The 11,848-nt window shown below is 40.2% G+C and overlaps 1 protein-coding gene across 1 annotated transcript; it reads right to left on the bottom strand.

Moving 5' to 3' along the window:
* LOC110263677 lies at nucleotides 5,641-8,601 on the bottom strand. Its single transcript, XM_021105406.1, has 4 exons — nucleotides 8,457-8,601; nucleotides 7,911-7,935; nucleotides 5,753-7,721; nucleotides 5,641-5,658 (listed from the first exon to the last, which is right to left on the bottom strand). Exons 1-4 carry the CDS (start codon nucleotides 8,599-8,601, stop codon nucleotides 5,641-5,643), a joined length of 2,157 nt encoding a protein of 718 aa, XP_020961065.1.

Here is an 11,848-nt window from a genome sequence, read left to right as displayed (position 1 = left end):
ATGTGCTAAATTAAGAACAAGTGGGTTAATCGTAGGCTCAAATTTGGCTAACAAAGGAAGATAGAAGGTAAGGCCATTTGGGTGAGTGAGCTAATGAAATGATGGCCTCAATCATATAAATGCATGAATACACCAAATAATGGACATAGAGAATCAAACAAATCAAAGATCACAATCATAGGAAGAAAATAATGCACACAAGAAGGAAAAATAAGTGGTTATAAGATGTAACCACGCAATTAGGCACAAATCTCACTTGCTTATGTTTGGAATATGTCTTGGAAGGTGTGCACTTTCCTTCCTAGCATCAATTTCAATCATCTTGGAGGGGTTTTCTTCAATTCTAGATTTCCATGGAGGCTCCGCATCTCCTAAGTCTTCAACCAATTCTTCCCTTTCTTCAATAATCATAGCTTCCTCCAATTGTTCCAATACAAAGCAACTTCAAAATCAAATAAGAAGCAAGAAAATTAAATCCTAAAAACTAGTAAGAACTAACAAAGAAGCAAAAGGCAAACATATTCACATATATACAATAACCAATAACATAACACCATTGCAATTCTCCGGCAACGGCGCCATTTTGACGAATGGGTTTTTGATGGTATAGAATTTCACAAATGAATTCTCGTTGCAAGTATAGTTTCTAAACCAATCACTAATCCTTTCATACAAAAAGTTGTTTGTCACTAGTACAAACCCCTAAAATTTATAAACCGAAGTATTGGACCTCGGGTCGTTCTCCCTAGGAATTACAATAAAGTGTCTTGTTATTGGTTATGAGTTATTTTGGGGTTTTGGATAAGAAGCATGAAAAGTAAATGGCAAGAAAGTAAACTAATGGCTAAAAAGGTCTTGGCAAGGGTTGGTGGTCAAGGATCTCTATCCTAATCACTAACCACAATATGAGAATTGGTAAGGATTAATCTCATTAAATCATCCTCTAACTAGTAGTAAAGGAAAGTCAAATGAGCTATATCAATCCTACTCCATAAGTCCTAACTCTCCACTAATTCAATTAGTGAGAACTAGAGTTAATGGATCCCAATCATCAATTACTTGGACATTAATAACTCAAGAGTTCCTAAGTTACCTTTCCAAGCTAAGAACATAAAACTCTACTCTAAAATCCAACCAAGCATTTCATCAAACACTTGGAAGGCACAAAAGAAAAACATAGTAAATCAATCACAAGAATTAATTCTAACTACAATCAAATGTAAAGAATTAACAACAATAAGGTGAAATAAATTTAGCTATTTTGAGTCCTAAAAAGCATGTTTTCACATTCAAGCACAATTAAAGGAGAATATACAAAACTATGCTATTTCTTGAATAAATATGGGTAAAAGGTGATAAAATCCCCAAAAATCAATACAAGATAAACCGTCAAAATAGGGTTTGTCACCCGCCGAGCATAAGGAAGGTGGCAGGCAAGCTTTTTCTTCTGTTGGTTGTCCGGCGTCTTCGTTCAAAAGAAAGAGGGATGACATATCTTTGGAGGTTATTTCTGAGGCTGACCAGGAAGTCGTTGGTGGTAGTGATTCTGTCTTTGATCGACAGAAGAAACTTCATGGCTTTATTCCGGGGTCGAACTCTCATTCTCTCTGGAGTGAACAGTTCAACTTTGCTGAGCTTTCTGACCGGGCTTCTCAATACCCGGGGGATATGCTTATGACTCGTCGTATCGGTATGGAAAGTCTTGGCAAATTTGTTCAGGTTTGTTTGCATTATTGAATTTTACTTTGATCTTTCTTTAGGGCTTTGTTCTTATTTTGGTGTGATGGTTGTAGATCATTGGTTCTCGCTTGATGTGTGTTGGTCGCACTACCGAGCTCATTGGTTCCGAACAGCAGGGGGTTGTAGAAAAGGCTGCCGCTGTTGAGAGGACATATAAGGCTAAGATTGATGAATTAGAAAAGTCGGTAAAAGAGAGGGATGATGTTGTTGTTAGTGCTGTTGCGAAGGCAAAGGAATCAGAGGAAGAGGTAACTCGGCTGAGAGATCAGATTCGATTATTGCAGTCTGAGGTGATGGAAAATGATGTCGCCAAGGGTGGTCTTACGGCTCGTATTCTTGAGTTGGAGGAAAATAACATGGAGATGTTTTCTTATGGATTCGACCGAGCTGTGAGCCAGATTTCTTTGTTGGCTCCGGAGTTTGATATTGGTCGTCTTGATATGACGAAGGTAGTAACAAATGGGAAGTTAGTCGTTGACGGGACGGCGGAGGAGCACGATGAGAATGTCCCCCCTCCCTCTTGGTTTGGTTATTTGCTTTCTTTATAGATTGACTTATGTAGTTGGGAACGAGGTATTTTGAGTTTGAACTTGTTGACTGGTTTCGACCATGTTTAGGTCGGCTTATGTTTTGTGTTTGTTATTTTGCTTTATTATAGTAGTAAGTGCGATAATTGGTAACGGTATCATTTGTGTTTTTTGAATATTTTGACGAAGTATGACGTCTTTGATTGAATTTGAATATTGATAATAGAGTATATTGTGCGTCAGGCCTCATTAAAACCCTCTTTAGGCAAAAAAATCCTATTTTTCGGGGAAAAAAGGCTCTAAAGGGGAAAAAGAGTACCCTCATCCGCAATTTGTACAACTTAAGATTGGTACATCTTTAAAGAAGAGATGTTCCAGGTTCCAGATATTGGGTTGCCTTGTAATGTTTGCAGCTGGTAAGCTCCCATGCCGAGCACCTTGTTTACTCGGAATGGACCTTCCCAGTTTGCGGTGAGCTTCCCGTGAGCTGGGGGACGTCTAGCTTCTTCTGTTCGTCTGAGGACCAAGTCACCTTCCGTGAATGTCTTCGGCAATACCCTTTTGTTGTGTTTTCTTTCGATTATTTGTTTTACTGCTCTTTGTCTAATGGCTGCTAGCTCCCTGGTCTCTTCGGCTAGATCAAGTTCGACATTCCTTGCCTGTAAGTTGTGTTGTTCGTCGTATAGCTCGGTTCTCAGGGTGGGGACTCCGACCTCAATGGGGATTAGTGCTTCGGACCCATAGACTAGTTTGAAAGGTGTTTCGCCCGTAGTTGTTTGTATTATTGTGTTGTATCCCCACAATATTTCTGGGATCAGTTCCGCCCATTCTCCTTTTGCGTCATTTAGTTTTTTCTTTATTGCCTGCAATATTACTCGGTTAGTAGCCTCGGCCTGCCCGTTGGTTTGTGGGTGCTCGACCGAGCTAAAATGATGCTTTATGTAAAAGTTTTTTAGAAATGAGCTGAGTTTATTATCTGTAAACTGCCTACCATTATCAGATATTATCTCCCTGGGTATTCCAAATCGGCATATAATGTTTTTCCATATAAATGATCGTACCTTTTCGGTTGTTATCCGTGCTAATGGTTGCGCCTCTATCCATTTTGAGAAATAATCGATTGCTACTAAAAGAAATTTTACCTGGCCCGGCGCTATTGGGAATGGACCGAGGATATCGAGCCCCCATTTGTGAAATGGCCAGCTTACCTCCATGCTATGTAGTAGCTCGGCTGGCTTTGTGGAAATAGCTGCATGTTTCTGACAGTTGTCACATGTTTTGACTTTTGTTATGCAATCCCTTTTTATGGTTGGCCAGTAATATCCGGTTCGGACGATCTTAGCTGCCAGTGCTCGTCCCCCGATGTGGTTTCCACAGACTCCCTCGTGGACTTCGTCCATTACTTCTTTTGCTTCGTCTTTGCTTAAGCATTTTAGCAGGGGTTGTGAGAGCCCTCATCTATATAGTTTTCCTTCTATGCTCGTGTAAAAGCTTGCCTTTCGTCTGAAGTGCTGTGGTTTGAGTTCGTCTCTTGGTATAGCGCCTGTATTAATGTATTCAAGGAAAGGAGTCCTCCAATCATGGAGGCGGTTAATGTTCGTCACATGTAATAAATCAGTGCTCGGCTTTTTTAGTGAGAGTTGTGTTAGTGTGGATGCTTGTGTGTCTGCCCTAGTGGCTGCGAGCTTGGATAGTACATCCGCTCTCACATTTTTTCCTCTATAAACATGCAGTATGCTAAATGCGTCGAATTTTGAAATAAGATCCTTTGCTATGAGCCAGTATTGCTCTAGCAAAGGATCTTTTAGCTGAAATTCTCCTTGGATTTGTTGGACTACGAGGAGGGAGTCGCAATGTGTTGTCAAGCTTCGTACTTGGAGGCTCAAGGCGAGTTTGAGTCCTGCAATGAGGGCTTCATATTCGGCTTGGTTGTTGCTGGCTGGGAAGTGGAACTGGAGTGCTTGTTCGGCTATTACCTTGTCTCCCTCTTTGAGGATTACCCCTGCTCCACTTCCTTCTCGGCTGGATGCTCCGTCAACATGAAGTTCCCAAGACTTGTCGTGTTCATTAGTCGTTAGTTCTGAGATGAAGTCGGCCAGCACTTGTGCTTTGAGTGCCGACCTAGGTTGGAACTGGATGTCGAACTCTGAAAGTTCAATGGACCATTTGGTGAGGCGTCCGGCCAGTTCTAGCTTCGTCAGTATCTGTCTTAGTGGTTGGTTTGTCCTCACTATGATTGTGTGGCTTTGGAAGTAGTGTCTAAGTCTCCTTGCTGTGATTACCAGTGCTAGGGCGAGTTGTTCTATCCTCGGATATCGTTGCTCTGTTGGTTGCATGACTCTGCTGACGAAGTACACTGGCTGTTGTGTTTTCCCTGTCTCACGCACAAGGGCCGAGCTTATAGAATAATTTGAAATAGACAAGTATAAATATAATGGTTTACCGATTTTTGGTCTTTGCAGCACGGGTGGTGTTGATAGGATTGCTTTAAGCTCGGAGAAAGCTTTCTCGCCTTCTTCTGTCCAGTGAAACTTTTTGTTCTTCGATATTGTTTGGAAAAGGTGATATGCTCGATTTGATGCCGCGGGTAAAAATCGAGATAACGCCGCTATCCTTCCGGCCAGTTGTTGCACTTCTTTTATTGTTTTAGGGCTCGTCATATTGAGGACTGCCGAACACTTCTCGGGGTTCGCCTCGATTCCTCGTGAGGTAAGCATGAATCCGAGGAACTTTCCTCCTTTTACCCCGAAGGCACACTTTTCTGGGTTTAGTCTCATATTATAAGCTCGGATTTGTTCGAATATCTCGCCGAGGTCTTCGCAATGTGATTCTTCTCTTCTGGTCTTGGCGACCATGTTGTCTACGTAGATTTTCATGTTGCGTCCTATTTGGTGATGGAAGACTTTGTCCATTAAGCGTTGATAGGTTGCCCCTGCATTCTTTAAGCCAAATGGCATTACTCGGTAACAAAAGTTTCCGTGCTCGGTTATAAATGCTGTTTTGCTTTGGTCTTCAGGATGCATGAGTATCTGATTATACCCAGAGTATGCATCCATGAAGCTTAAGCTTTCGAAACCTGATGCGTTGTCGACGAGCTTGTCAATGCATGGTAAAGGGTAGGCATCTTTAGGGCATACTTTATTTAAATCTGTAAAATCGACGCACATGCGCCATTTACCTGAGTTCTTTCTTACCATTACCACATTTGAGAGCCATGTGGTGAAGCGGATCTCCCTGATGAAATTGGCTTGTAAGAGTTTAGTGGTTTCCTCTAAGGCTGCCTTTGATTTCTCCGCTCCGAGGTTTCTTTTCCTCTGAGCTATAGGTCGGCTTGATAGGTTGGTGGCGAGTTTATGACAGATGACGTCCGAATTTATTCCTGGCATGTCCGCTGGGGTCCAAGCGAACAGGTCAGAGTTGGCTTGTAGTAACTTGATGAGATCTGCCCTGTCTTGCCCTTGTAGTGCTTGACCGGTGTATGTTACTTGTTCTGACTTTGATGTTAGTTGGATTTTCTGAAGTTCGTCCGTTGGTTGGGATCTTTCCTGCGTGTCTCCCCGGGGGTCAAGTTCGGCTAGGGATAGGATTTCCTCTCTAGTTTGGACTGCTTTAACCTCGTGTTGCCTCTGTCTCGTGTCCGATCTTTTTAGGCTAGAGTTGTAGCATTGCCGAGCTTGTTGTCGGTCCGAGTGGATCGTTGCTATCCTGCCGTCCTGTGCCTGAAACTTAACGCATAGATGAAAAGTTGATATCACTGCTCTGAACATGTTCAGAGCAGGTCTCCCGAGAATAATATTATAAGGACTAATGCAGTCAACTATCAGGTATTGTATATCAAGGGTTCGGGATAACGGATTTTCACCTATTGTCGTTTTTAGCCATAGATACCCTTTTATTGGTACCCTTTCTCCGGAGAACCCCACTAGTTCTCCAGATGAGGGTTGTATCAGTTTTTCAGATAAGTTCATTTTTAAGAAGGTAGAATAAAAGAGAACGTCTGCACTACTACCTGGGTCTAAAAGGACTTTTCTTACCAAAAGATCGCCTGTTTGGATGGAGATTACCACTGGATCGTCTAGGTGTGGGACGGCCGAGCATATGTCTGTTTTGTTGAAAGTGATTTCTAGATCTGGTGTCTCCTGATTGTTTAGTGATGCTGTCCCTTCGATGGCCAGCATAGCTCGGTAACTGCGTTTCCTTGCCGATGTTGTTTCGCCGCCTCCGGTGAATCCTCCAGATATGCAATTTATGACTGCTTTGGGTTGGTTACCATTTGACCATTTGTTAGTTTCTTTGTTGACTGAGGTCGGTTGTCGTTCCTCCTTGTCTCTATTATCCCCTTTATGTTTTCTTCCTTCAATGTACTTGTCTAGTAGGCCTTGTCGAGCAAGTCTCTCCAAGAGGTCTTTGGCTATTATGCATTCGTCGGTCGTGTGTCCGTATTTCTGGTGGAAAGCACAGTGTTTACTTTTGTCTACGAACCTCTGGTCTTGATAGCTACCTGCTCTTGCTGGAGGTTTTATGATTTTGGCGTTGAGTATTTCTTTGATTATCCTTTCCCTTCTCGTGTTGAATCTGGTGTAATTGTCGAATTTCGGAGTAAGTTTGAATGGTTTGCCGAGGTCTTTGTTATGGGGCGACCTTGGTGTTCGGTCCTCTTCTCTCCTGGATCTTCTTTTCGTTTTGTTGGCCTCGCGTAGTTCTTCGATTTCCATTTGTCCTGCCGCCCTCTCCCTGAACTCTTCCAATGTCCGCGGTTTGGTGATCGCGATGGTTTCCCTAAACTTTCCAGGTCGGAGGCCGGCCTTAAGTGCGTGTAGGTGGACGGCGGGGTCCAGGTCGGGTATCTCCATTGTCGCCTCTGCAAATCTGGTCAGATAGTCCTTCAAACTCTCCTGAGGACCTTGGCAAATTGTGCCAAGATAATCCGATCCGTGGACGTATATTCGTGCCGCAGCAAAATAGTCGATGAAAGACTTTGCCAATTCTTCGAAAGAGGAGATCGAACCTGCAGGTAATTTCGAAAACCAAAGTAAAGCGGCCTCGTCAAGGTAAGTCGGGAAAGCTCGGCAAAGTACAGGTTCATTGTTAGGGCCGTTAAAAAACATCATAGACTGAAATTTCTTAATGTGAGCCCGGGGGTCACCAATCCCCTTATAGGGCTCGAGTGAGGAGGGTAGTGTGAAGTGTTTTGGCATTTGGAAATTTGTGATTTCCTCAGAGAAGGGATTATCCAACGTCAGTCTCTCCTTCGGGGGGTTGGCGATTAACAAGTCAGCCGCACTCTGGGGTGAGCTTTTGGGATTGCCTTCATCTTGTTTGTTGGCGCTGTTTTGTGCCGACAGCTCGGCCAGTCTCTTGACCTCCGCTTGAAGTTCAGCCATCTGGGCCATAAGGTCGGCCTGTGTGAGCTGAGGGACTCCGTTGTCGGCCATACCTATGGTCAGGGTAATCCTGCAAAGAAAAACTCAAGAGACAGAAATATAGTAGAAATGAGTGGGGTTAGCTTGACTTCGGCCCCACGGTGGGCGCCAAATGTTCCGTCCTGAATGATCCAAGGAGTGTGCTTGTCCTTGAGATCTCCTTGGCCTGGACGAACTTATACGTCGGCCGGGGCAAGCGCAGTAGCCGATCCTCGGATACCTCTGAAACACGGCGGCGGGAGTACCTGCAAAAAGCACTCCGACGCTCAAGTAAGAATTTAAAAGGTTTATATAATAATTAAATTTAGAGTATATACCCATTTTGGTCCTCAAAGAATTTCAGACTGGACACTTTAGTCCCCAACTAAAATTAATTATTCGATTGGTCCCTAACAATTAATTCCGTCAGTCACTTTGGTCCTTTACTCAGTTAACTCTAACGGAGGACAAAATAGTCCCTGACAACTCTAATAGGAGACAAAATGGTCCCTGACAACTCTAACAAGGAACAAAATGATCCCGAACCTCTTTATTCGAAAACGACACTGTTCTTCCCCAATTTTTATCATATTTCACATAACCCTAACATTCATACTCTCCTTCTTCACCTTCATTGTCTTCTTTTCCATCTTTTTCTTCCCCCTCTTTAGCTCCAAGATTAAGCTATAGTGTAATTGTCACACGTGTCGCACCTACCTCAACATGTCATGGACCGCACACTTCCTAAATCTTTGTGACTGGTACATCCACCTCCTCTGCACTTCACCCTCCAAAAGCATCCACTTCCACGCCTTTGATAATATCACCTCTAACCCCGACACATCAACGACATCCTCAAAACCAAGTTCTAAAACTACTCCAAGGGCATGCCTTTCTCCACTCTTCGGCAAGCAATATAGATTGTTGGACATTAGGACATCATGAGAAGATTCTCCTTCGACATCATATGCAAATTCTCATTTGAAATAGACACCGAGTGCTTCATTCCTTCTTTTCCAAAGTCAAAGTTGGCAGACAATTTCGATCTCGCATCCAAGCTATCAGTATAACGAGCAATGTCGCTATTGCCGCTCATATGGAAACAGAAGCGATTACTGAATATTAGTTCGGAGAAGAAGCTGAAGGAAGCGATCGGAGTGGTGGACAATGTGGTCATAGAGATGCTAGGGCAGAGGAGGAGGGAGATGGCAACGATGACAACGAGTCTTAACAAATCAGACTTACTGTCTAGATTCATGGGATCTATCGAAGACGATAACTAGTTGAGAGGCATAGGCATTAGTTTCCTAAGTATGAATTGGTTGAGAACAAGTTGAGGATTTTTTTTCTTGTGAACATTAAATTTATAGAGTGTGTATTGTGTAGTTTGAAGTTACAGTGTTAGACTGCTAGTGTTATACGAGATATGATAGAAATTGGGAGAGAACAGTGTCGTTTCCGAACAGAGGAGATTAGGGACCATTTTGTCTTCCGTTAGAGTTATCAGGGACTATTTTGTCCTCCGTTAGAGTTAACGGAGTAAAGGACCTAAGTGACTGACGGAATTAATTGTTAGGGACCAATCGAGTAATTAATTTTAGTTGGGGACTAAAGTGTCCAGTCTAAAATTTTTTGAGGACCAAAATGAGTATATACTCTTAAATTTAAAAGTAAAATCAAAATCAAGTAATTTGATTTGAAGTTTGAATTACTTCGTAAAAAATCGAAGCCGCAACCTTATTTAACATACTTTTTCGAATTTTATATTTACAGGTTTAAGATTAGATTTTCTCTCAAATAATTTTTTTTAAAAGTTAGGATTGAAACTCGAACCCGCGATTTTTAGATGAATGTGAAAAGACTATGCCATTTGAGGTAAAGTGATTTCTTTTAATCCAATTTTATTTTATTTTTATTTTGATTTACCTTTTTTTTTAAATCAAAGATAAAAAAGACTTGAAACTGCAACTTCTTATTTTTATTTTAGTATTTGGCATTTGTATATATCCTTGATCTAAGGTTAGTCCGATCTTGTTCTTATTTGATTAATGAGAATAGAAAATAATGTGGCCGATGCTATTGTTTGTGGTTTTTTAAAAAGTTTATTTAAAAGTTTCTTTACAAATTATATTTATTCGTAACTGATTTTCTCATTCAACTAGCATGATTTTTATAAGAATCAGTAAACTCTCCTTGAAAGCATCAACTTTACTTGCTTCAATCATCAGGTGCTTGCCTTTTTCCAGCAATCATTGCCACGTGAGAGTGATGGAAAAAATGATCAAATCTCTCTTCCAATGCTTCTTTGCATGCTGCGTGAGGTAAGCCATATTTTGTTTCTTCACGGAGTAACACAAAATAACATCGTGAATTTCTCCTTTCTCTTTCTCTGAATTATTTTGTACTTAATTGATAGGAAATCCCAAATACGCAATTCTTGTTTTGCCAGTCTTCTAGTCGATATAATTACCGACATCTTTCTTAGACTTCTCATGAAATCTGTTCTCATTTGTAGATGTGTTTGCAAGCATTGGAACACATTGATTTCTGATTCAAACTTTGCCAAGTTATTCTTTACTTATACACCTCCTGCTACCATGATCTGACATTGTTATTCAAAAATCTTTCACCTTGTTGAATATGACGGAATTGCATGGCATGAAAGGAGAAACAATCCATTCTGCCTTAATTTGTTTGAGGTCCTAGAACCCAATAATAGTAGCAGCATAAAACTTCATCCTAAATTTGAGATTCCTCTTCCTATTCCCAAATCATTCCAGTGTAAAAGAGTTTATGTTGACGTGCATTCTTGTAATGGTCTTTTTCACATGAGGTGGTCAATAGATCGAGACATTTCATTTGTTTGCAACCCAATAACAGGCGAGTTCATAAGACTTCCAAAACACCCTCCAATCTTGACACCCTGCGAGCAAATATCTTGGTGTTTTGGTTTTCACCCCAAAACAAACCAATACAAGATAATGAGAATCCATATATTTAAACATGATCATCGAATAGTTGTTCAAATGCACACAGTTGGAACATCGACATGGATAAATATTGAGGTAGATTATCCCAATCATTTGATATATGTGTTCGAACATCCTACTTGTTTTAATGGGGCACTTCATTGGATTGGTAGAGATGTTGATAGAAATGCCACAGTATGGACTTTTAATTTTGACACCGAGCAGTTCCAATTCTTCTCTAACACGCCCAGGGGTCAAGGTAAAGACTGCATAGTAGATTTCAAGGATTCTCTTTGTTTCATGTATTTTAATGAGTTGCTTGTCTCAATGTGGATGATGGAAAGATATAGAGTTGGAGAATCTTGGACTCCCATTTTTCAGTATTCCATAACCACATCTCAATTACCTAGCTGCATTGCCTACCATGATAGTGAAAATCAAGAGTTTTGGATTTTTGGGACTCCTTGGCATGATATCAAAATTCATGGCAAGTTTCAAATGGTTCGTCTTGTTCCTACTCTTATCCCACTTAAAAATATTATTATTGGAGATAATGTGAAAGTGCAAAATATTTACTCATTGGATAATCTAAATTGAGTTTTACTGTTGTTAGTTGAAAAAAAAAACCTCTCATTTTGATTTTCTTATTAATAGCAAATTTATGCTTAATTATTTTAGATTCACATTATAAATTATAATGCTCACATCTTATTTAATTGTTTAATTATATATTGTCTCTAGCTATTCAATAGTGTTTGCAAAACTGTTAAAAAAATATATGATACCATATTAGAGATCTTGATTACCAAGATCAGAATGTACAATAAAAAAGAACATGAATTTTGTTATATCTAGATTGTACAAATACATTACTATTAGTGTAACTAAGTCACACGAGGACCACTACCATTCCTCCAAACACTAACAGAATTAACTAAGTCACATTAACTAACTAACCACTCATAAAAACTAACCCTCTCACTCTCCCAATAGCAAAATTCCTTTTTCTAAACTATTATAATTTGAAATATAATTTAAATTAATTCAATTTAATTTGTAATTCCTATTTTAATTTTATTGGTTTAATCATCTTTAACAAAATAAAATTTTAAATTTTGAATATTAAAAAATAAAGAACTAAATAATTCAGTTATTAGAATAATTAAATTTATTTACAGCAATATAAAAAAATATTTTATAAAATACGAAA

Source organism: Arachis ipaensis, chromosome B06 (genome assembly GCF_000816755.2).
Source record: "Arachis ipaensis cultivar K30076 chromosome B06, Araip1.1, whole genome shotgun sequence".
Classification (NCBI taxonomy): Eukaryota; Viridiplantae; Streptophyta; class Magnoliopsida; order Fabales; family Fabaceae; genus Arachis; species Arachis ipaensis.
This window is presented reverse-complemented; position numbering and strand designations above follow the sequence as displayed.